Source organism: Rana temporaria, chromosome 5 (genome assembly GCF_905171775.1).
Source record: "Rana temporaria chromosome 5, aRanTem1.1, whole genome shotgun sequence".
Lineage (NCBI taxonomy): Eukaryota > Metazoa > Chordata > Amphibia > Anura > Ranidae > Rana > Rana temporaria.
Genome location: NC_053493.1, coordinates 286,100,502 through 286,127,655, shown reverse-complemented (window position 1 = coordinate 286,127,655; position 27,154 = coordinate 286,100,502). Strand labels below are relative to the sequence as shown.

At 41.4% G+C, this 27,154-nt stretch overlaps 1 protein-coding gene across 1 annotated transcript in view; it reads left to right on the top strand.

The window, feature by feature from the left end:
- Positions 1-25,492, top strand: part of MC5R (melanocortin 5 receptor) — a 96,502-nt gene extending 71,010 nt beyond the window's left edge. The window contains exon 2 of the mRNA XM_040353913.1: positions 24,405-25,492. Within this exon, the coding sequence (XP_040209847.1) occupies positions 24,491-25,468 (978 nt within the window). The 5' untranslated portion in view covers positions 24,405-24,490 and the 3' untranslated portion in view covers positions 25,469-25,492. The remainder of the gene's footprint in view (positions 1-24,404) is intronic.
- Positions 25,493-27,154: the final 1,662 nt, after the last annotated feature.

The window sequence follows — 27,154 nt, the reverse complement described above, 5'->3', positions numbered from 1 at the left end:
TATGGGGATGGTTCACATCTGAACGCTGATGCGCCTGACGCCCATCGACCTGTAGCCAAAAAAAGTTCCGGACCCTTTTTTGTCGCGCGTATCGGGCGGTTTGGCCGTATTTGAGCGTTTCCATTTCCCATAGAAAGTAATGGAAACGCTCGATTCAAGCGACTTGCGCGACAACGGGCGTTTGCTACGGGCGTTTCGTCGCTTTAATTAATAGAACTTGTCGCCCATGCAGAAGATTAAAAAAATCTACCAACATAGCAACAAGTGATGAAAAGATGATAGTTTTTCCTATTGGCTAAAATAAAAAACGTCAAAGTACAAAAACGTCGGACAACGCTGTATGCAAACGCGCAAATAAGCATGAATACGCGCGACAAAACGCCGGGAAAAACGCCGAAAAAAACGCCGAACGACCGACGCTCAGGTGTGAATGCAGCCTAAGGCTGGGTTCACACTACTACACTACTTTCATCCTACTTTGCTCTGCTACATTGGTCCTACATCCATCCTACTTTCATGAACAGGATACTACTTTGGTCCGACTTCAATGATATTCAATGGGCCTGAAGTAGGATCAATGTAGGACCAAAAGTAGTACAGGGAGCATTTTCAAAGTCGGACCGACTTGTGTAGGACGCTACAAGACGCTCTCATAGGGAAACATTGAACGCAGAGCAAAGTAGGATGAAAGTAGTGTAGTAGTGTGAACCCAGCCTTAAACTGGCCATATATGATTATTTTTTTTTTGTTCAGCTAGCAGGCTGAATGGAAAAAAGAACAAATTCCGCCATCCACACATAATAGGTGGATTGAGATTTTTTTCCCCACCAGGGCATTGTATTCTGACAGCAGAACGTTTTCCAGCTTCGGCTGTTCGGCATACTGTAAGTCAATCCAACAATCGGCTTTTGTGGAACGGAGATGGTGACGCACATATGGAAAATCGTCCCTGTTAGACCAGACAGATATAAATCTGTCTATGGCCATCGTTAGACATCTTACATAAAATAAAAGGGGCAATGCACGCAATCCATAAAGCAAATAATACACAACAAGGCATGGTTCTTTATTCATACAAGTACAAAATACTGAACAAGACATTTATATTTAAAGATTTGAGCTAAGGTTTGGGTTCACCTCTTCCATTGATTCACAGCTAAACCTGTGTATGTGATAATTGCAAGCCCAGAAAACTAATGTGAGCATTCACCAGACTAAAATTATTTGTAACTATGATACATTGTGAATAAATGGGCCTTTGGATAAGTCCGCCCCCTCACTATAAAAGAGTGCGGTGAAAGGAGCCCTACGTGGCAAAGTGATTCAGCTGTGATAGGGAAAACATAGGGAGCGCTGCTAATAAGATGCATAGGGAGGGATTTATGTAAAGGAAGGTTTTACCCATTTCCTGACTAGGCCATTTTTTGCGATACAGCACTGCGTCGCTTTAACTGACAAGTGCGCAGGCGTGCGATGCTGTACCCAAATAAAATTGATGTCCTTTTTTTCTCACAAATTTTGCTTTCTTTTCTGCTACATATTTTTGTTAAAAAATTCCCAATAAGCGTATATTGATTGTTTTGTGGAAAAATTATAGCTTCCAAAAACTATGGGATATATTTGGGGAATTTTTCTTTTTTTAATTGTTTTTACTAGTAATGGCAGCGATCAGTGATTTTTAGTGGGAATGCGACATTGCGATTGTAAGTAAAAGCGTTCTCCTCCCTTTGGCTAGTATTCATTTTTGCCAGCCACCGTGGCTAGATTGCTTTTTACAATATTATTTTTTACTTTATATATTTGTGTTCTTTCAAAAATATGTAATGCATTTGCCCCTGGAGAGTGGAAAAGATCCAGGAAACGCGTAGGGGTTATTGGATGCATCTTATCTTCATTGGATGGTTTAGACCAGTTTTATATATACAGATTTTATCTTTACCATTTATTGTTGCCAGTTTTCTACATACCATGTTTGTTACATGTTGTCATTATGGACACAAACCTATGAATTAATTTTATTACATGTTATACATGTAATACATGTAAACATTGGGGGTTATTTACGAAAGGCAAATCCACTTTGCACTACAAGTGCAAACTACAAGTGCAAAGTGCACTTGAAATTGCACTGAAAGTGCACTTGGAAGTGCAGTCGCTGTAAATCTGAGAGGTAGATCTGAAATGAGGGGAAGCTCTGCTGATTTTATCATCCAATCATGTGCAAGCTAAAATGCTGTTTTTTTCTTCTTACATGTCCCCCTCGGATCTACAGCAACTGCACTTCCAAGTGCACTTTCAGTGCAATTTCAAGTGTACTTTGCACTTGTAGGGGCAGATCCTCAAAGAAATTACGCCGGCGTATCTGTTGATACGCCGCGTAATTTCAAATTTTGCGCATCGTATCTTTGTTTTGGTATCCACCAAACAAGATACAACGGCATCTGTGTTAGATCCGACAGGCGTACGCCTTAGTACGCCGTCGGATCTAAGATGCAATTTTCCGGCGGCCGCTGGGTGGCGTTCACGTCGTAATCCACGTTGAGTATGCAAATTCGTTTTTTCTGACGATCCACGAACGTACGAGCGGCCGTCGCATTCTTTTACGTCGTTTCCGTTCGGCTTTTTCTAGCGTATAGTTAAAGCTGCTATCTGGTGGCGTACTCAATGTTAAGTATGGCCGTCGTTCCCGCGTCTAATTTTGAAAATTTTACGTTGTTTGCGTAAGTCATCCGTGAATGGGGGCTGGACGCCATTTACGTTCACGACTAAAACAATGACGTCCTTGCGACGTCATTTGGAGCAATGCACCCTGGGAGTTTTGACGGACGGGGTATGCGCAGTTCGTTCGGTGCGGGGACGCGCTTCATTTAAATGAAACACGCCCCCTACTCGCCGCATTTGAATTTCCGCGCCCTTACGCCGCGAGAGATACCCTACGCCGCCGTAAGTTAAGTTAACTTACGCCGCAAATTCTTTCAGGATTCAAAGATTTACTAAGTAAGTTACAGCGGCGTAGCATATCTCACATACGCTGTGCCCACGCAAATGTATGTGGATCTGCCCTGTAGTTTGTACTTGTAGTGCAAAGTGGATTTGCCTTTCATAAATAACCCCCATTGTGTTTTATATTGACTGCATTTCTGTTGCTGCACATACCTCATATAAAGTCCAACCCCAGTTTGCTTCTGTTTCTACTGAATCAGGGATGGAGATGTATTTACATAAGTTTCATATAAAGTCCCACCAAGTTTCCTTCCCCCCCTCCCCCCCCCCCCTTTTTTTCATAAGGCAGTGCTCAGTTTGCATTGCCATACATGCCAGTGTTTGTTTGAGCTGGGCAGTGATGGCCTTTCCAGGAACAGTTAAAAATATAAATATAAATTGTGGAAGGACAGGCAGCCTAGAACTGTGGGTTTTTTCCATGTAGCTATGCCTCCAGTGCCCTGACTATAATTTAATTAAAAAAAATAATAATATGAAGCCCATTTTTTTATTGTCCTCCTCAGTGCCAGCACCCTAACCTCCTTCTTCCGATGTGCTCAGAACAGAAGCCGCCTGTGAATGCTGCTTGTTGCTGGGTCTGGCAGATATCACTTAAAAAAGAAGGGATCAGAGACACATCGTTTATCATCAGAGGGTATTGTGCCAGCATCTGGAAATGGGGCAAAGTTGTTTATATACAGCACCTCCTCAAAGTGGCACATTTTGTGCTCCTTCTTAGATGGTGGAAGCAGATTGGTCTTGTATTGAGAAGCTAATATTATGGCCAACGAATAGTGGTCCCTGTAGGCTGCAGTAGATGACCCAACATATTCCCCCAACATGTACAACTTCAGAAAATTGGAAGCAATGAATACGTTGTCTTCTATCTGGCAGTGTAGAGTATTGATTCCCATTACATTACTCACATTTTCATTTGAGATATTTTGTCATTATGTTGCCCTAGCACATTGCTTATCATTTTATTTCTATGTTGTGTTACAAATAGAGTTGAGCGGACACCTGGATGTTCGGGTTCGATGGGTTCGGCTGAACTTTGGAAAAAAGTCCGGGTTCGGGACCCAAACTTGACGCCGAACCTGAACCCCATTGAAGTCAATGGTGACCCGAATTTTTGAGTACTTAAAGCGGATCTCCACCCTCAATTTAACTGCAGCTCAATATTCCTAATGCTCCTAAATAATGAGGAATCGGCTATTTTCATTTAATTTAGTGTTCGTGTACCTTATTAATCAGCCAGGCTTCCGGTCTGCCCCCCCCTCGAGTTTCCGACGGGTTTTCTCCAGTTTCCTGTGCCGCGCTGTGTCTGCTGGGAGCCTGTGTCAGAGCTCCCTAATTATAATATTCCGCTCTGTTAGCAAACATCGCGCGACTTCATTCATACGCCTGCCGTTGCGATGACAACAGAGACGCTCACGCCGCCTGTCACCTTTGCCAGTGCGCATGCGCGAGATCGAGTGGTGGATGCTGGGACAGCATCCACCGCAAATAGGAAGTGCCTGCTTGTGGGAATCAGAGCCCAAAGCTAAGATGGCGAAGGCAGGAAACACTGAATATAAGTATTTATTAGGGACAATATTACAGCGGATCGGTGGTGGGACACCGGAAACATGAGTTTAGCACAGCAGTGCTATTACACATTGAAATAGACCATTAAAAAAAAAAAGATTTTGCGTGGGAGATCCACTTTAAATGTCTCTAAAAAAGTAATGGAAAGGGCTAGAGGGCTGCAAATTGCAGCAAAATGTTGGTAAGAGCATGTCAAATATTCTGCAAACAAATATGGATAGGGAAATAACTTAAAATAACATAAAATACATAAACAAATAAATAAAAAATCTTGACCTAGGAGGACAAGTGTTTTTTGAATAGCAAAATAGAAGAACAGTATCTAAAGTGTTTATCTCACAGTAACATTTGCAGTGCTGGTGTAATTTGATTTCTGAAGCAGGACTGACTCCTATTTCTCTCCCTAAAAGCAAAACCAGGCAGGAACCTTTCCCTAAAGTATCTAAAGGGTGTATCTCACAGAAACATATGCAGTGCTGGTGTAATTTGATTTCTGAAGCAGGACTGACTCCTATCTATTTCTTTCCCTAAAAGCAAAACCAGGAAGGAACCTTTCCCTAAAGTAACTATCTAAAGCAGAGTGACTTACTTTGCTATGTAGATCGCTGAGTGATTTGATTTCTGAAGCAGGACAGTCTGACTCCTATCTAATTCTCTCCCTCAGAGCAGCAGCAGCAGCAGCCTTTCCCTACCCTATCTAAAGCAGAGTGACGCGCTGTGCTATGTGCCTCTAGCTTATATAGAGGCTGGGTCACATGCTGGGTCACATGCTGCACTGGCCAATCACAGCCATGCCATTAGTAGGCATGGCTGTGATGGCTTCTAGGTCACACGAGTAAAAAAAATGTTGATTGGCTGCCCTGCAGCGCGCCATTACATTGCCGAACACCGAACCCGAACTTACAGTAAATTGTTCGGGTTCGGGTCCGGGTACCACTGGTGGCCATCTTGCGAGTGCTACCAATATTTTTTGGTTTTCTCTACTTTTTCTACATTTGCAGTTTTTATGCAGGAGCCATTTCTGTATAATTTTATTTTAGCTAGGATGTAGTAAATGATATATATATATATATATATATATATATATATATATATATATATATATATATATATATATATATATATATATATATATATATATATATATATATATAGTGATAGGAAGTCAGGTAAATCTGGGGGTGTTGTCACAGACGGGAGATACATTTCTGCCTTGTTTAGAAAATTCACCAATTACTATCAGGTGTCGGCTGCAGAGGTAGCCAGAAAGGTTTAAGGACGTTGGATAGCTTCAGCTGTTCAGAATGAGAAAATTAAGGCCTCTATAAGTTGTCCAGAGGATTACTACTGAATGCTGCATCCTGAGGCTTGTTGAGTTAAGGAGAGCAGTGAGCTGAGGAAGACTACTAAAGGTGAAGTGGTTGTTGATATTTTTGCTGTGTGATAAGAAAATCAAAAAGACTATTGTTTTCTGCTGGAAGACCAGCAGTGTCTGCCCAGCAGTAGGCTGTGCCAGACTCCATAGGTAGGTTCCTGTGTTGTGAAGGTAGACGGCCCAAGTGGCCAGGGTTTATTTTATGTTTTGTTTTGTTTATGCTGTTTGGATGCTTGCACTTGTTTCCAGCAATATGGAAGAATAAACCATAACCCTTGTTTTTTCAACCACCCACGGCTGCCTCTCTGTATAATTCAGTGTGTAGTGAACCCACTCAGGAGGTCACACACCCCCGCTACCGAGCTAACCCCTTACAATATATATATATACATACATTTTGGTAGACTATAAAAGACAATAAAATGCTGTTCCTTTGATTAATTTCTGCTACAAGACCAGGGATGTGCCTTTATACCTGTTTTTGATTTGTATGGATATTTCTTTGTGAGCGAGCACCTAGGCGTTTACCTTACATACAGAATATGTAATATGTATTTAAATATAATTGAAAATAAAAATAAAGAATAACATTAGTTAAAACAACAAAAAAGCAAGTTGTAGCCATGAATCTGCTTCCCCTTTACCTCTTGTATCTATGTCTAACCAGGGGCGGACTGACCGTTTGGGCCGAGGGCCCCATGCCACTAGGGGTCCCATCAGGGTTGCCAGCCTCAGTAAAACCAGGGACAGTATGTCAAAATCTTTTTTTTTTTTTACATCTGTCCCTGAAATGTCCCTTACCAACATCCTTTTGGTCTAAAAATCCCAAGATTATAGCTGCCCCACCTCTCCAGTACCTTTTCATTGTGTGTATATGTATACTGTGGCCCAGATTCTCGTAGATCAGCGTATCTTTGTGCGGGCGTAACATATCCTATTTACGTTACGCCTCCGCAACTTAGACGGGCAAGTGCAGTATTCTCAAAGCACTTGCTCCGTAGCGTAAATAGGCCGGCGTAAGCCCGCCTAATTCAAATTTGGAAGATGTGGGCGTGTGTTATGTAAATGTTATGTGACCCCACGTAAATGACGCTTTTTACGAACGGCGCATGCACCGTCCGTGGACATATCCCAGTGTGCATTGCTCCAAATTACACCGCAAGGACGTATTGGTTTCGACGTGAACGTAAATGACGTCCAGCCCCATTCACGGATGACTTACGCAAACAACGTAAAATTTTCAAAATTCAACGTGGGAACGACGTCCATACTTAACATTGCTACGCCGCATGTACGCCTCATATAGCAGGGGTAACTTTACGCCGGGAAAAGCCTAACGTAAACGGCGTATCTTTAATGCGTCGGCCGTGCGTATGTTCGTGAATTTGCGTATCTAGCTGATTTGCATATTTCTAGGTGTAAATCAGCGTACACGCCCCTAGCGGCCAGCGTAAATATACAGTTAAGATCCGGCGGCGTAAGAGACTTACGCCGGTCGGATCTAATACAAATCTATGCATAACTGATTCTATGAATCAGGCGCATACGACGGCTCAGACTCAGAGATACAACGGCGTATCTGGAGATACACCGTCGTATCTCCTTTGAGAATCTGGGCCATAGGCTTTTATGGAGTTGAGTTTAGTAGCTTTGGAAAAAAAATGCCAAAAGCTCCAAAACTCAAGGTTAGGAGCTGTAGTGTACATGAAGCCAAATGCCGCGTACACACGATTGGAAATTCTAACAAGAAAAGTCCAATGTAAGCTTTTGGTCGGAAATTCTGACCGTGTGTATGCTCCATCTGACTTTTGGTGGTGGAATTTCCGCCAGAAAAAGATTGAGAGCAGGCTCTCAATTTTTCCGACAGAAAAAGTTCCTATCGGAAAATCCACTCTAGTCTGTATGCAATTCCGACGAGCAAAAAAACATGCATTGCTCAGAATCAATCAGAAGAGCCGAACTGCCTGAACTTCATTGATCTTGGCTCGTCGTATGTCTTGTACATCACCATGTTCTTGGTGGTCAGAATTTCCGACAAGATTTGTGTAACCGTGTGTATGCAATACAAGTTTGAGCCAACATTCCGTCAGAAAAAAATCCACGTTTTTCTTGTTGGAATTTCCGATCGTGTGTACGCGGCATTAGGGTTTTAAATGACATCCATAGTCCCCATACTTTTTTTTTAAATCTGTGGGTGTGGCATTTATATCTCTACAGAGGTCCAATATGCCCCCTACTGAGTTAGAGCTAAAGCTTTGCTAAAAGCATACCTATAGGTCTGCCACAGCAATTGAACCTCTGCAGAGAGACCACTGGCCCCAAACAGGGCAAGGGTCCTACACTGTGGCATGCAGGTAAAGGATAGTTTTTTTCTAGTCAGGATGTGACTTCTTTAAAAAAAAATAGTAGTTTTTCATCACTTTTTGTTTGGATCTACTTGGATTGTATTTAGCCAATGTAAACTGAAAGTTCAAGTGGGCTTAAAGGGTCACTAAAGGATTTTTTTTTTTTTAGCTAAATAGCTTCCTTTACCTTACTGCAGTACTGGTTTCATGTCCTCATTGTTTGTTTTCGCTTTGAAGTAGCTGTAATTCTGCTGTGATTTCCACACTTCCTGGTTGCCTGTTTCCTTATAACCATGGTACTGGGAGATTTTCACGGTGGTCTAAGCTGTCATTACTGTGTGTCTAAAACTCCTCAGAACCAATCAGATTCATTTTAAAAACAAAACACTGCCCTGGATTTGTTTGTTTTTGTTCTGTGAGTCTTCCCGACTCACCTCTCACCCAGAACTTCATGTATGTACCTTTAAAACCGAAAGTGAAACTAGAGGCACATTATATGATAGATTAAATTCAATTTTTAATCATTTTTAAAAGGAATCAGTTAACTTTTATGTCTCTATACCCAATAAACAGTCATTTCAGCAAAACATTTTTTTTCCTTTAGTGACCCTTTAAGTTTGTTTATTTTAAGACCCGTACACACGATCAGAATTTCCGATGGAAAAAGTCAGACGGACTTTTTCCATTTGGAAATTCTGACCGTGTGTATGCCCCATCGGAGTAATTCCATCGGAAATTCCGAAGAATTCCATTGGAGTTTAGATAGAGAAGATGTTCTCTTTTACTCCGATGGAATTCCGTCGGAATTCCGATGTGATTTTGGTCGGGCAAAGGTCCGATCGTGTGTACAGGGTTTAAGTCTGCTGTCCTATGCAAGATAGCAACACTCAGAAGCTGTGCCAAGCATTGTGGCTAACTAGAAATAACCAGGCCGGGACTTTCCTGGGGGAATTGATGCATCTTTAATGGTAAGTGGCTACACATAGTTTACAATAGGAAAATATCTTGTTTGATGGATTGATTTTGAGGAAGGGTCTCTCTAGCATCCAAGTCCAAAGACAACAAAGAGAATTTTTAAATTCCCATTTCACTTTCCACCTATACCCCATATATTATGCGTTTAACAATATTTATCTTTGCTTTTGCAAATGGAATGTGATTCCAGGATAAATGGACCTTGATAATATAAGGGCTGTAATGTACTTGCTTGATACGGTCTCCTTACTTTTGAAGTCTACCAGTTTTGACTTTATTATTCTTGTTGCTGGGCACTAAAATCCACCGATCCAAGAAGGACCTATTTATCTCTACTGCTAAATAATGGTTGCATGTAAAGAGATAAGAAGATAATCACCATAAAATGGCATGACATAACGGTAACTGATATGCTTCAGTTAGTACAAACAGTCTAGCTGTCATTTTGAAAAAGATGTGGACACAGTATACGTACAGCAACTGCAATTTCTTGGGTATTATGGCAAATTAAAATATGAACTCATGCAGTTTTTTATCATTGGTATATACTATGCTTCATTATTTTAATTCAAGCGTGAAGCCTGATTTCCATATGCAGCAAAGGAAATATGCATTTATTAGAAGGCAAATAAAATAACCTCCGGGAAGAAAGTATTCATTAATAAGTAGAAGCTAACTTTTAATATGGCTATAAATGTTAAAGAAAGATTGGCTATTTTCTTGGGAAAAAAGAACAGGACATATTAAAAAGAGATGTGGATTTATAAAAATATATTTAAAATGCATTTTTGACCATGTAAAAATGTATTAGGTATGCATACATATTAAGAATCAGTAATGTTTTGTAATTAGTCCACGCATACTGTTGCTTTTTTTTTTAGGAAAGAGACAAACACCCCCAGCAGAACATGGCGCAAACAGGCAAAACATTTGTTCGAACACGCAAACACTGTTAAGGTCTATGGGACACGAACATGAAAAATCAAAAGTGCTCATTTTAGAGTTCAATACATTTTTATTTCAAATTTTTAGACAAACATAACAACAACAACAGCCGGGTCATAAACCCAACAAAGGTTTACCCGATTATTAAAAGTAAATGAAAGTTTTGTTATAAATGATATAGATAACATTTAAATTACCGTAGCCAGTGCTTGGAAAAAAAAAAGATACATAGAAATAAATGTTGGGTAGACACATTAATAAAGTATACATATATGGATAATACCTGGTAAGTTCTAACCAAGCATAAAATTAAAGTGCTCATTTTAAAGGTTAATATGCAAGTTATTATCATAAAAAGTGTTTGGGGACCTGGGTCCTGCCTCAGGGGACATGTATCAATGCAAAAAAAAAAAGTTTTAAAAACAATTTTTTTTTCGGGAGCAGTGATTTTAATAATGCTTAAAGTGAAACAATAAAAGTTAAATATTCCTTTAAATTTTGTACCTGGGGGTGTCTATAGTATGCCTATAAAGTAGAGCATGTTTCCCGTGTTTAAAACAGTCCCTGCATAAAATTAAATTTCTAAAGGAAGAAAGGTAATTTAAAACTAGCGGCTATAATGAATTGTCGGGTCCCCGCAATACAGATAGAAGTAATTGAAAAAAAAAACCCCAGGGGTCCCCCCCAGTCCATTACCAGGCTCTTTGGGTCTGGTATGAATATGTACGGGTGACATGTACGGGTGACCCAGCCCCCTATGACGCAATGTGGGTTTCCCACGATGCGTCAAAGGGGGCAGGGTCACCCATACACATCACTGGGTAACCCCGGCATTTCCCTGTTGCGTCAGAGGGGGGCGGGGTCACCCGTGCACTCAGCTATAAAAGAGCTGTCACGCGGGAGAGTGTCATTCCGCGGGTGCCTCCCATGGAAGTAGGATCGAGTCTGCTTTGTTTTTCCTGTATCGCTCAAGAATGGATTACATCGTTGGAATTTTTTTTTCTTTTTAAAAAAGGACTTCCCAAGCTGTCTACTGTGATTTTTAACTTTTTTGACACATTTTTTTTTGTGAAATGGTAGGGTTACAATGTACCCCGTTACCAATTCACATGGGGGGCGGGATCTGGGGGTCCCCTCTGTTAAAGGGGGCTTCCAGATTCCGATAAGCCCCCTGCCTGCAGACCCCCACAACCACCGGGCAAGGGTTGTGGGGATGAGGCCCTTGTCCCCATCAACATGGGGACATCCTCCCCATGTTGAGAGCATGTGGCCTGGTATGGTTCAGGAGAGGGGGGGGCGCTCTCTTGTCCCCCCTCTTTTCCTGCGGCCTGCCAGGTTGTGTGCTCGGATAAGGGTATGTTTTTTTTTGGGGGGGGGGACTCCACGCCATTTTTTTTCCATTTTGGCACAGGCTTCCCCTTAAAATCCATACCAGATATAAAGGGTCTGATATGGATATTGAGACGGACCCCTACACCATTTAAAAAAAAAAAAATTGGCACAGGGTTCCCCTTAATATCCATACCAGACCTAAAGGGCCCCTGATGTTTTTTTCAATTACTTTTATCTGTATTGCCGGGACCCGACAATTAATTATAGCCGCCATTGGTTTTAAATTACTTTTTTTCCTTTAGAAATGTCATTTTGTGCAGGGACTGTTATAAACACGGGAAACATGCGCTACTTTACAGCCATACTATAGACACCCCCAGGTACGAAATATAAAGGAATATTTCACTTTTATTGTTTCACTTTAAGCATTATGCTCCCGAAAAAAACCTCAGTTTTTAAAACTTTTTTTGCATTGATACATGTCCCCTGGGGCAGGTCCCAGGTCCCCAAACACTTTTTATGACGAACAGCCAATGTTCGAGTCGAACTGATGTTAGACCCAAACATAAAGCTCATCCCTATTCTTTATGATGGCTACTTATCGCCTATGTTACCAGCCAGCCCCACCATCGGATCGTTTCTTGGGCGAGCTGGTGGAAACAGTCAGCCTGAGAAACCCGCTGAGCAGGCTGGTGATAGGTCCGTCTCCGCTCACTGTGCAGAGACGGACCTGTCAGAGCCCCGCTCTCCTCTATGGGAGATCGGATGAAAATGGACCGCCTGTCCATTAACATCCGATCCTATCCTCCAGACGGATAGAAAATAGGCTCTCCATCTGTCTGGATTTCATAGACAGGATCGGATTGGATATCGACGGATGTATATGTATATGTATATATATATATTTATGTATATATATATATATTTATGTATATATATATATATATATATATACATATTGCGACCAGCAAGCGGTTACCTGTTTATATGTCAATACATCTGTTTAACTTCATTGCCATAATATATCTAATCACCAAGTTGCTTGTGACCTAATTTATGTGCATCATAATACAGTGGTGGCTTACTAATGTTTAAGTCACACAGCAAAGATGTGAATGAAGTTTAACCTGCAACCAGGCAGGTGTGTCAGTGGGGACTGAGAAGTTTAGAGAGTCATTGCACAACATAGAACCCATCAGCAGTAGTAGGGTAAAGCACTACTCCTGCTTTACACCTGCTGAACACTTTCGGCATCAGTGCTTATTAAAATGTAAGCAAAACTGATACATTCTAGTTAGCTGCAGCTGTCAGAAGCAGTTAGCTGCAGTCCAGGGTTTTAAATTCAATTATAATAGTTGAGTGGAGTGAATCACATTAACTAAGTTTATAGAGCTTAGAAAAAATTTGTGTTACCGGCGCCAAGATAATATCAATATTCTAATTAAGTCTTGCTGCAATAAAAAGTGCAACCTCAAAAGGTTGGATTTATATTTGTGTATTTGTGAAGTGTATTGCGCTAACTTATATAAACATTTTACCACAACTGATCCTGTGAACTTGTTACTCAAAAAACAAAAAGTGTGTGCATGTGTCTATGATTATTAGTTAATGTGCAAACAATTAACAAATAATGTGCAATGAATACCAGTACAGTGCCCTGTGCCAAACTATAACGTATGAATTCCTCAATCCATCAAAAAAATGTGAAATAAATCCAAAAATAAAAATAAAAAAATATATATATGTATATGTGCTATGAAAGTCCTTAATAGATGATTTCTTGCAGTGATGCCCAGCTATGTTTCCACCTTCACCGCAAATAGTGCCTACACCGTCACCGGATAAAATGGCCACTCACCAGATGGACCCAGAAATCTGCCTTTGGTTCATATGGATAACCACTCCCTCTCTCAGGTTTATCAGCAATCACTCCCAATGCTTTGGCTGTAGTCTTGTTCTATATCCATTCATGTAATATAAAAGACTATCATGGTGTAGTATATCCAAGAATTTATTATGATTAAAACATATAGTTATTCCACTCACATGTAAAAGTGCCTGAGAGCCGCACCAGCGGCAGCGAATAGTAGCCAGTAACTAAAATGGCGGCCAGTTCACTTCCAATAAAATGGAGTTTGGACTTCAGGCCGGAAGTTCCAGTAGTCAGGGAATTGCCAGTAGTCAAAATGGCTGATGTGGTGTTTCCTGTTGTACGAAGCAGATGATAGGATAACAAGTAGCACAGGGAGGTATAAAAAGACTGACGAACACCAATGAGGCAGCTTCCTGACGACGCATTAAGTTGCGAAATGCATAGAGGCTGCGGGACCATTGCCAGTTCGTCATGTCCAGTCTGAGTATAACGAGGCTGGGAACGCAGGCGACAAAGTGAGGCATCACACGTGCGGACCAGGACACACTCGTACACCAAATACTCCTATTTACAGCTGGATTAGCTCAGTGCCGGCTCTCAGGCACTTTTACATGTGAGTGGAATAACTATATGTTTTAATCATAATAAATTCTTGGATATACTACACCATGATAGTCTTTTATATTACATGAGTGGATATAGAACAAGACTACAGCCAAAGCATTGGGAGTGATTGCTGATAAACCTGAGAGAGGGAGTGGTTATCCATATGAACCAAAGGCAGATTTCTGGGTCCATCTGGTGAGTGGCCATTTTATCCGGTGACGGTGTAGGCACTATTTGCGGTGAAGGTGGAAACATAGCTGGGCATCACTGCAAGAAATCATCTATTAAGGACTTTCATAGCACATATACATATATATATTTTTTTATTTTTATTTTTGGATTTATTTCACATTTTTTTGATGGATTGAGGAATTCATACGTTATAGTTTGGCACAGGGCACTGTACTGGTATTCATTGCACATTATTTGTTAATTGTTTGCACATTAACTAATAATCATAGACACATGCACACACTTTTTGTTTTTTGAGTAACAAGTTCACAGGATCAGTTGTGGTAAAATGTTTATATAAGTTAGCGCAATACACTTCACAAATACACAAGTTTATAGAGCTGTTTTAAATATGAGCAACCCATCAGAGTGACTCAAAACTAGCACAGGGTATACATCTAAATAACAGAGGGACTATGACAGTTTTTTACATATAAAATTGCTGCAGATTACCTCCAGGTGTCACTTTTTTTCTGCCCAAAAGCTGCTTTCCTGAAAGAGATTTTAATGTGTTCAGATTTCTGCCCTTAAAGGGGTTGTAAAGGTTTATCTTTTATTTTCTAAATAGGTTCCTTTAAGATTGTGCATTGTTGGTTCACTTACCTTTTCCTTCGATTTCCCTTCTAAATGTTTTTTTCCTTTGTCTGAATTTCTCACTTCCTGTTTCCTGAGTAAACCTCACACCATTATCCGAGCAGGGGTTAGTCAGCCAGAACAGCTTACTAAGGAGGAACAGGAAATTCAGACAAAGAAAACAAAGAAAAAAAACATTTAGAAAGGAAATCGAAGGATAAGGTAAGTGAACCAACAATGCACTAGCTTAAAGGAACCTATTTACAAAATAAAAAACAAACCTTTACAACCCCTTTAAGCCCTGGCTCACATTGATGCTACTTTGAAATCGTGCTACTTCCCCTGAAGTAGCGCAGTTTCAAAGTAGCAAGGTCAGCGCGATTTCAGCTGCTACTTGATAGATACCTGTGTGGCTGCATACACAGATGTCTATTGAAGTCGCACCTGAAATTGGCAAAAGTAGTGGAGGAGCAAATCATTGTCGCACCGATTGGAACAGTGCAATCGTTCCAATGTGAACCTAGGCTAAGTGCCCCTGCCTCTAAATGCCTGCAACTGCTTATGTGTACATGGACACACAGGCTCACATAGAGGTGGTTTAGGGCCAGAAAAAAACCCTCAAATACCTAAAAAAAATTATAAAAATGCATTTGATAGCAGCAGTGTGCAAGTGTGCATACAGCTACAGTAAGCTGCATCTTTGTTTAGATATACCTTCACCACCTGCCAACCCTCTCACAGTAAGCATACTGAGAATCAGGCACAGCTGCAGGATCAGCAATGTACTGGTTTTGCTTAGTATTGTGATGCTGTGATTGTCCCACAGATATCACATGGTACCTGGGCTAATCACAGCACTCTTTACCATATGATTAACTGTAGCCAGTCACAGCTCACAATAGTAAACTAGCTGCAATAAATGAAAGCCATTCATGACAGCTAAAACTATTGCTTATAAGGCTGTATTCACACCTATGCAGTTTTAGTGCTTTTTGTATTTTTCTGATTTGCACTAGAGTCCATTTTAACATGGTTTTCTATGGAACACGTTCTGTAATGCAAATCTGCAAAATGCAAAAAGCACTAACAAGCATAGGTGTGAATCCAGCCTAACAGTGATATAACAATTTTTGGCTGAATTCGGACCTCAAATGGAGCCAAGTCTGCCCCGGAGATGTTGGGACCAGCACCACAATCTCCTCTCATGCACATTGGATGCGGGTTTCTTAGCACTAGGTTCGCAATAGTGTGAACCCAGCCTAAAGCGGAAATTCCAATTTTAGGTGGAACTTTGCTTTAAGGAAATGCTCTTCAATAGGATCTTTACTATAATATAATATAAAATATTGTCTGGGGTTGTACATTCTGCCTCCTGTAATCTGCAAGTCAGCTAACCATTATAGGCACTCTTATATTTGTTTAAATGTTATTAGCAGCTTTGCTACATTTAAAATAATAAACTGTTGTAAGTTTTTACCGGTTGTTTCACATCTATTTTTAATAGCAATATGCAATGGGCCCTTTCACACGGGGCGGATCAGTAATGATCTGCCTCCGTGTGTCCGTCAGCTCAGCGGGGATCCTCCGTAAAATCCCTGCTGAGCCATCGGCTGACAAGGCGGTCTCCGCACACTGTGCAGGGACCGCCCTGTCTTTTCTCCGCTCTCCCCTATGGGAGTCCGTGTTCTATGCGTATGTCCGTGTTCATCCGATCCGATCCACAGACGGAAGAAAAAATAGGATTTTCTTCCGTCCGCAAAATTGGAGCATTGCGGAGGCGGGTGATTACAGGTGTCAGCGGATGTTCATCCGCTGACACCCGCAATCACATAGGGACCAATGTATGTCCCGTTTTCATCCGCAAACGGATGAATGAAAATGCGGACATTCTGTCCGCACATGTGAAAGGGGCAAATTTGTTAAGTAGATAGCACAGAAGTTACAGCCTTCTGTTTCTCATACTTTGCTTAACCACTTGCCTACTGTGCACCTACACCCCCTTCCTGCCCAGACCAAATTTTAGCTTCCGGCACTGCGTCACTTTAACAGACAATTGCCCGGTCGTGCGACGTAGCTCTGAAATTTACATCCTTTTTTTCCCACAAATAGAGCTTTATTTTGGTGGTATTTGATCACCTGTGCGTTTTTTTTGTTTTTTTTGGGCTATAAACAAAAAAAGGAGCGTAAATTTTGAAAAAAAAACACAATATTTTTTGCTTTTTGCTATAATAAATATCCCATTTAAAAAAAAAAAAACGTATCTCAGTTTAGGCCGATATGTATTCTTCTACATATTTTTGGTAAAAAAAAAATAAAAATAAAATCGTAATAACCGTATAGTGACTGGTTTGCGCAAAAGTTATATTGCCTACAAAATAGGGGACATAATTATGATTTTTTTAAATGTATTTTTTTACTAGGAATGGTGGCGATTTGCGATTTTTTTTTCAGGACTGCGACATATAGCGGACACATCGGACATTTTTGACACATTTTTGGGACCATTCACATTTATACAGTGAACAGTGCTATAAATATGCATTGATTACTGTGTAAATGTGACTGGCAGGGAAGAGGTTAACCACTAGGGGGCGGGGAAGGGGTTAAATGTGTAGCCTTGGAGTGTTCTAACTGTAGGGGGGTGACTGGGGGAGGTGACCGATCTGTGTCCCTATGTACAAGGGACACAGCATCAGTCTCCTCTCCCTGACAGGACGTGGAGCTCTGTGTTTACACACAGAGCTCCACATCCCTGCTCAGTTACTGGGCACGCGCATTGTGTTCCCAGTGACGCGATGCGTGCCCACTAGCGGCTTTAAATGACAAGAAGTCCTGTCAGAACAATAGGGTATTCCGCCCGCCGTCATTTGACGGCGTGCGGTACCCTAGTGGTTAAAGGGGTTGTAAAGGTACATGTTTTTTTCAAAAACATCCGAGGATTAGTGGTCCCCCAGCCCCCCCGTTTACTTACCTGACCCCTCGAAAGTCCCGCGCCGTGAATGCACTGGCTTCTTGGCTCATTCATTGGTGGATTGATAGCAGCACAGCCATTTGGTCCAGCTGCTGTCAATCAAACAATGACGCGGCGTGCCGGGGGGCGGGGCCGAGTGATACAGTCTGTAGCTATAGCCACCAGCTGTATCACGGGAGCGCGCCCGCAAGTTAACCCCCTTGGAAGAGTGCTTCTCATGAAGGGGTTAAGCTGATGCGGGGAGGAGCCGAGACAGCTGCCGAAAGGGGCCCCAGAAGACCAGGATCAGGGCCACTCTGCAAAACGAGCTGCACAGTGGAGGTAAGTATGATATGTTTGTTTGAGGAATCTTTAGTGTCCCTTTAAAGGAGAAGTCCAGCCTGAGCTTGTTTGGCTGTACTTCTCCTATGGATCACAGGAGTGCAATTAATTTTACACTCCTGTGACCTGAAGTCCACTCTCTGCTGACGTCACGGATATCAGTCCAGGCACCGCGTCATCGTGACAATAAAGTCTGGATCAGCAAGCCGCAGAGAGACTGATCCGGCCGCAGAGAGCTGTGACTGTGTCTGCAGCTCTCCGCTTGGGACGCTGTGAAATCTGAGCCCCCTTTCGAGGAGTTTTTCAGGCGGTATATCGCTAAAAATAGCGCTGCTATCCCGCCTGAAAAACTCCTTCACTGCAGACTCAATGTGAAAGCCCGAGGGCTTTCACACTGAGGCGATGCGCTGGCGGGAGACAAAAAAATCTCCTGTCAGCAGCATCTTTGGAGCGGTGAGAGGAGCGGCATGTATACCGCTCCTTCCCATTGAAAACAATGGGAAACCGCGGCAATACCACCCGCAATGCGCCTCTATAGAGGCGCATTGTGGGCGGTATTAACCCTTTATCGGCCGCTAGCGGGGGTTAAAACCGCACCGCTAGCGGCTGATTCCCGCGGCAATCCCGGCGGTATAGCGCCGCTATTTTTTGCGGCGTTATACCGCCACCGCGGCTCCCGCCCCTGTCTGAAAGGGGCCTAAGTGATCTGCGATGCTCGATCGCTCAGTTCTCAGTGTAGAGGCACTGGGGGACAGATACAACATAAAACCGATGCTGCATCTACCGAGGTAAGTACGATTGTGGAAAAAATAATAATCCTTAAGTTCAGGTTCACACTGCTGCGATCTCAGAGATTGCATGTGATTCGGACCCACACTGCAGTTGCCGATCACATGTGATCTCTGAGCAATGCTAGTATGGCAGTTGTATGGCTGAACTCGCATTCGATTCGCATAGAGAATAGCGCAGCACTAGAATCGTATTGCATGGGTGTTCTCACCTATGTGATCCGATTCCTGTGCAAGTTCACAGTTCGCACTGCGATCTGTAAACAGGACTGGGGGTGTCATTAACTTTGTTAATGACACTCCTAGCGGTTCACACAAGGCAGTGTGAACTGCCTGCGGGAGAGGAGCGATGCGGGAACAGGCGCTATAATCATGCTGGTTCCCACATCACATTAGTGTGAACCAAGGCTTAGGCTGCATTCACACCTAAGCATTTTCAGCTAAAAAAAAAAGGGCGTAAAACACCTGAAAAAAAAATGCCCAACAAGTAAAATTTCATTCATTTCAATGGCACATGTTCACATCTGAGCGTTTTGTCACCTGAAAAATGCCCTAAGCTTAAAAAAAAGAACATGAGCTTCTTTGGGGCAGATTACAGGTGTTTTTCTGCCCTTTTACATTGGTGACTTGAACAAAATTGCGGCAAAAACGCAGTTAAAACACACAACTTTGAAACACTCAGGTATGAATGCAGCTTATTACTTCTCTTAACTAAATCTTATGTTGAGCCATCTGATAAAGAATGAGTCACAGCTGATGAATCATCCACTTCTGTGTATGAACAAAAGGCTTTATAGCTTAGGGAGAGTCTGAAAACCTTTCAATGAGGACACTTGTTTCCCAGTGACAACTAACTTTAGCCCAGGTTCACACTGGGCTGCGGGAGTGAAGCCGTGCGAGTTCAGCTGAACTCGCACAATTTCACTCCCGCTTGTAAGTCCCGATTTCGGCCGCGATTTCATTGACATCTGTGCAGGTTTCTACACAGATGTCAATGCAAATCGCATCCCGAAATCGCAAAAAGTAGTACAGGAACTACTTTTTGAAATCGGTGCAGCACCGCAGATGCGGCGTCGCACAGATTAGGACGGTGCCATTGCCGACAATTGCCGGCAAATGCTGCTGATTTGAGATGCGATTTGACATCTCAAATCGCATCTCAAATCGTACCAGTATGAACCAGGCCTTAGAGAAATGTCATCTACATTTCTGTTGCATGTCTGGGAAAGGAAGTAAATTGAGATCTTCCAATTGGACACTGACAGCAAAAAATTTGCAAACAAACAAAATATCTGACAGAGATGTTAACTATTCCCTACTCCTGCTATTCTCAACCAGGGTTCTGTGGAACTCTAGGTTTCCTACAGATATTCCTGGCGGTTCCTTGAGCTATGGCTGATTGACCTCCCAATGGATGGTGCCTGCATAGTCCCAGGGCCAATGCCACTTGGTAGGGCCAGTTGCATGATGCCAATAACCTTCTTAACTGCTCGTAGGGGTTGCATTCTGACTAGGGTTGCCACCTCATACCTTTAAAACCTAATGCCCCATACACACAATCAGATTTTTCGTCTGAAATACCTTGGGTGTTTTTTTCCGACGGAGTTCCGCTCTAGCTTGGCTTGCATACACACCGTCACACAAAAGTTCTCTGAACTTTCGTCCGTCAAGAACGCAGTGACGTACAACACTACGACAAGCCGAGAAAATGAAGTTCAATGCTTCCGAGCATGCAACGAGTTGTTTCCGAGTATGCGTCAAAATTTTGCGTGTCGGAATTAATTTATATATATTTTATATGTGTATTTAACAAATCATTTCACCTGTGACTGTGTGACGAGATCTGCAAAACATAATCTGGTATCAGACCCTAAGACCTGGATTGAGAAACAGTGATCTAAGACCCCATGTACATGGGACTCTGCTAAACGTACGTTCAGAGGCAGTTGGACGCTTTTTTCAACTGCCCCTGAACTCATTCAATGTTATCCTATGTGACCATGTACACAGTTTTGTTTATTGCCATTTTTAAGCAGTTGCATTTAACAGCGTTTCTTTGAAAGCAAAAAAATGGGTACAGACGCAGAAGATTTCCACGTTTCAGACGACAAACGCGACTAAACGCAGCTAAACGCAGTAACCCGCGTTTAGCAGCATTTCGTTTATAGGTGTTTTTCGTTTTTGGCCATTTAAAAAAAAAAAATGCAAACGTGGCAAAACGTTGCTAAACGCGGTATGTAAACCCAGCAAAATGGACGTTTTAAAAGTGGGTTACTATCTCTCAAGTTTAATCATTTAGGAGCAGTTCTAAAAATGTTCCGTGTACATGGAGCCTAACATAGTGATGGGCGAACGGTTTATAAAAAATATCAATAAAAATATTTCCATTAAGTATATATATGCAGCAATATAAAGTGCATAAAGTGATAAGTGCTACTAAAGTGCAACAAGGCTAATTTCTTCCAATATGTAAATCAATAGGACTGAAGTCCAAACATAATAAGAACTAATATAGTGAGAAAGTCTTCATGCAATTGTGAATAATAAATGTGCAGGATAACAATCCAGGGAAAAAGTCCAAGAAATGCAGCCCGAAGGTAGTATGATGTCCACAGGATAAATCTTAAAGTGCAGTGCTCAAAGAAAAATCCAAAAAAATGTGCTCCACTCCAGGTTACCAGTAGTACCAGCATCTCACCTCTAGGAGGCTTATAATAAGCCTTATGAATTTCCACTGGCCGCAGCTTCACTTCCCCAATATGTCTGCAGATCACTTTCACTTCCAAACACAGCAGCAGCGTATGATCACAATTCCAGTCCCTCTTTCATTGAATCAATGGCTCCCACAAAGTGCATGTAAGGAGGAATAACGCTCACAATGTGTAAAATCGCAAATAAACTTTAATAAAAGGCAATAAAACACTCATATTTCTTATTTCAATAACGAACATCCGATGTAATGAACCTGTCCAGCCACGTAACGCGTGAGGTAAGCTGCGAGCCGTCGGTGACGTCATCTCTGCTCTCGGCCAGGAGCAGAGAGGTACCCGTCTTCATATCATTGCATATATATATATCTTTTTTTTTTTTGCATTTTAGTGTAAATATGAGATCTGAGGTCTTTTTGACCCCAGATCTCATATTTAAGTGGTCCTGTCATGATTTTTTTCTATTACAAGGGATGTTTACATTCTTTGTAATAGGAATAACAGTGACCACATTTTTTAAAAAAGAACAGTGTAAAAATGTTAAATAAAAGGTAAAATATATAAGAAAAAATAAATACAAATTTTAAACGCACCCTGTCCGGCCGAGCTTGCGTGCTAAACCGAACGCATACATGAAAACCTTGTTCAAACCACACATGTGAGGTATCACCACGATCGTTAGAGCGAGATCAATAATTCTAGTAAAAGACCTCCTCTGTAACTCAAAACTGGTAACCTGTAGACATTTTTTAACTTTTTAAGTGTCAAAGTTTGTCACCATTCCACGAGTGGGCGCAATTTTGAAGCATGACATGTTGGGTATCAATTTACTTGGCGTAACATTATCTTTCACAATATAAAAAATAATTGGGCTAACTTTACTGTTGTCTTATTTTTTTATACAAAAAAGTAAATTTTTTCCAAACAAAGTGCACTTGTAAGACCGCTGCGCAAATACAAAAATGACAAAAATTCTCTAGAGTGTTAGAAAAATATATATATAATGTTTGGGGGTTCTAAGTAATTTTCTAGCAAAAAAATTAAAATGTTGTAAACACCAAATCTCAGAAAGAAGCTTGGTCCTTAAGTGGTTAAACATAAATAATATCACTGCTCCTAAAAAAGGATTATCTTTAAAAAAAAAATTGCATTAATAAATGTCCCCTAGGGCAGTACCTGGATCCTCATACCCCTTTCATGGCCAATTACTTGCATACTGTATAAGCCTTCAACCTGGGCACTTGTTTTGATTTTTCGTTTTCAGCTCCCATAGACTTCAATGGGGTTCACCATTTGGGTTAGAACCTTTCCCCTATTCGGGAGTTCTTCTGCCAACCAAACAGGGTGGTGTTAGGCCCATATCTAATCTAACATAGGGCAGTCATATGTTGATCAAGAATGTTGTATACTCATTTTTGGAACACTTGGTATTATACTTTACACATATTGAGAGGGAGCAGTAATATTGAAGACTTGTAGAACATTATTTCCTGCTTTTAAGACTGGGGTGAAGAAAGGAGAGCCAGCACTCTGCATCACAGGCAGCTATCTGGTTGAGGAAGGAGGTTCTTGGTAAAGGGGATGTCAAGCCCCCCCCCCCATGTTGGGTTCCCCCCTCTCTCTTTTTACCAGGGTTTGACTCTGTTTTCTTCCTTAGAGCCGGTTCACACTGGGGCGACTTGCCATCCGACTTCATGTCGCCTCAAGTCGTCCCAAGTCGTGCTGTAGAGAAAAACAATGGAAGTGAATGGGAGCGGTGTTAATACACACGACTCAAGGCGATCCGACTTCAGAAAAGGTTCCTGTACTACTTCAATCCGACTTGTAGGCGATTTGTACCCATTGATTTCAATGGAAGTCGCCTCAGAAATCGGATCACTGTCTTATCTGAAGCTACTTTCCAGGAAGATAACATACATTTCTCAGGCAAATCTCTCCCTCCCCCTCCCTCTCCCAGAGCTGATTGTTGTTTTATTGGCCACTGGAAAGTCTCCTGTCCTGGAGACGACTTCAAGTCGTGTTGTAAATCGCCCCAGATCGCCCTGTGGTTCATGTTCAAGTCGTGTTGGAGTTGCTTCTGAAAGTCGTGCTGGAAGTCGTGTCGCCCTAGTGTGAACCGACTCTTCTGTTCTGGCTTCTGAATTCCTGTAATTATTTTTGTACGTCAGCTGTTATTTGATTAAGTGGTGTTCACTTTACCTAGGTATTTTTTTGGGATGTAGAGATGAATTAACAGTGCAGTAAATACTGCAATATGCTTGATGTGATATGACATACCTGGATATTGTACCGATTGAATAATTGTGTTTATATGCTCAAAACAACTTTATTGCAACAGCATTCTTTTTATATGGTGTGCTTACTCAGCATATTTAAAATGATTGTACTAACAGGTTGATACAGTTTGTTAGGGTTTAGGCACCCAAAAAATCTTGTATTGTTGGTTGCAAAATAGTGCAGATAATTGTGGTGTGCAGACCTTTATTGCTAGTTACAGTTATTGGGAGATCGCCCAAGATGCAATGTATAATGGGAATACATGTTGCATGAAACAGTTGCCTACATGTCTGATAGATACTTTTGTGTATGGTCAAGTATACTCAGGCTCATTAGCCATGTGATTCATATGATTTTGCATGTTGAAATGTACCTCCAACTTTTGCATTGAAATGCAATCTCTGATCACTATAAAAAAAAAAATGAAAAAACAAAACAAATCATAATTTTATTCTTTTGTAATATGATCCCATAAGTGAATCATGCTAAGATCTGTTTATATTCTTTTTTAACAGTATACCTCATCTCTCCTGACAATGGGACCAAAGTACAAAATTGGAGCATAACGGCCTTGGGAAAGAACATTCACATTCTTGTAAGGATGAATATGTCCGTGCAGCACCGTATACTCGAACTTAATATAAGCAACATAGATGGCAATAATACAATGCCAACAAGCAAGACTAAACTGTCTTCGTGTGATCAAGTGGTAATAGCTGCGGAAGTGTTTTTAACGCTTGGTATTTTAAGCCTCCTTGAAAACATCCTTGTGATTTTTGCCATTATCAAGAACAAGAATTTGCATTCCCCTATGTATTTCTTTGTATGTAGCTTAGCAGTCGCCGATATGTTGGTTAGTGTGTCTAATGCATGGGAAACAATCGCAATAAACCTCATAAATAATAAACATCTTGTTATGGAAGATGCATTTGTACGTCATATAGATAATGTTTTTGATTCCATGATCTGCATATCAGTGGTGGCTTCAATGTGCAGTTTACTTGCTATAGCTATAGACCGCTATATCACCATTTTCTATGCTCTTCGGTACCACAACATCATGACTGTAAAAAGAGCTGGAGCCATTATTGCTTGTATATGGACATTCTGCACTGGGTGTGGGATTATATTTATTCTTTACTATGAATCAACGTATGTAATAATATGCCTCATTAGTATGTTTTTCACCATGCTTTTCCTCATGGTATCTTTATACATCCATATGTTCTTGCTGGCGCGTACGCATGTCAAGAGGATAGCTGCTCTGCCAGGCTATAATTCAGTCCACCAGAGAACAAGTATGAAAGGAGCCATCACTCTAACGATATTGATTGGAATTTTTATTGTTTGCTGGGCTCCGTTCTTTCTCCATCTCATTCTGATGATTTCATGTCCACAGAACCTGTATTGTGTCTGTTTTATGTCCCATTTTAATATGTATCTCATTCTTATCATGTGCAACTCTGTCATTGATCCTCTGATATATGCCTTTCGCAGTCAGGAAATGCGAAAGACCTTCAAGGAAATCATTTGTTGCTGCAATATGAGAATTACTTGTGAATTACCTAGAAAATATTAATAAAATCCTTTATATATTCACGCAGTTCAGGTATTTTGCATCAGTCTACTATTTTCATGAATTGTTGCAAGTTTTTATCACTTGGATGAATGTTAAAAAGACCCATACAAAAAATCTACTTTTGGAAGTTACTGAAAAGTCGGACTAACTCAAGTCCTCAGCTACCAGCAACAAATCAAATTTTCAGATGTCCAGTCTGACTCATAGTCACTTTAAGTGCTTACAGTACAAATGACTTGGACAATGGAGATGTAGGTGCTAGTCCAGAATGGTCATGGGCAGGGGGTTGCTTCCCAAGGAAAGCTACACCCTCTGTGATCCCCATTTGTCATCAGTTCCTGGGTGCATAGATACCGCTTACCATAGGTGAGGAGCAACATACAGTGAAGTGAGGCACTTGAGCTAGGCAGGTGCTTTTTGACAAGGTAAAATGTGTCGAGCTTTAAAGGAAAGAAAGGAAGTATGTGTACAGAGGTTTGGATTTGGTGGAGGAGTTGAGGGCAGTTGCATGCATAGGTAGCGGATGAAGGAGAGATGAGGGCAGTGAGGGGGATTTGTGTGCAGAGATGGAGGATGTGTGCAGTGGTGCAGAGGTCAGAGCTGAGAGGAGTGTGCAGATGTTAGGACCTATGAGAAAGAGAAAGAGCTGAGCTCAGCACATAGCTCACCCCTGAACCCTGTTCTCTGTACAGTGCACTCCTGAATCCTGCACTCTGTGTATAGTCCACCTCTGAACCCTGCACTCTGTATGTAGTGCATTCCTGAACTCTGTACGTTGTACTTAGTACACACCTGAACTCTGCTCCCTGTACGTAGAGCACCCCTGAATCCTGTACTTTATACGTAGTGCACCCCTGAATTCTGTACTCTGTACACCTCAGAAACGTGTACTCTGTACATGATGCACCCCTAAATCCTATACTCTGTACATAGTGCACAACTATATCCTGTACTCTGAAATTAGCGTACCCCTGAATCCTGAACTCTGTACATATCACACCCCTGAACCCTGTACATAGCACACCCCTGAACCCTGCACTCTGCATGTAGCGCACTCATGAATTCGGCACTCTGTACAAAAGACACTCCTGGTATTTAATACCATATTAAGACAACCATTAAGTGGTTCAGTGGAAAGGAGGGGGTATGGTTAAGTTCCTGCAACTATTATCTGAGAAAAAAGCCCTGGTTAAACATGAAATGCTATTGGTCTTCTAAGGACTGCTCTGGGAAACACTGCTTGTATGATATTACTGTATCTTAACAGATCACATCCTGTAAAAGGTTCTATTCTCTAAGACAGTGGTTCTCAACCTTCTAGTGCCGTGACCCCTTGATAACATTTTCCAAGTTGTGGGGACCCCTAACAGTAAAATTATTTTCGTAGCGTGGGTTGTCAGCACCCAAGGCAAGACAAGTGATTTGCACGCCCAAACCCACGGATATTTTGCACTCCCTGAATCCCTTCCACTCATACAGTATTAAAACCCCTATGGTACATTTTAGGATGTACAACTCTTTCTCTTTGTTCTCCTTTCTTTCTCTTTTATCTCTCTTTATTCTAATTTCTTTTTTTTTTTCCCCCGTCCCTCTCCAGCCGTCTTTCTTGTTCCTTTTCTCCCTTTTTCTTTATTTCATTCCGCTCTTTTCCTCTATATTCCGTGTATTCTCTATTTTTATTACTTC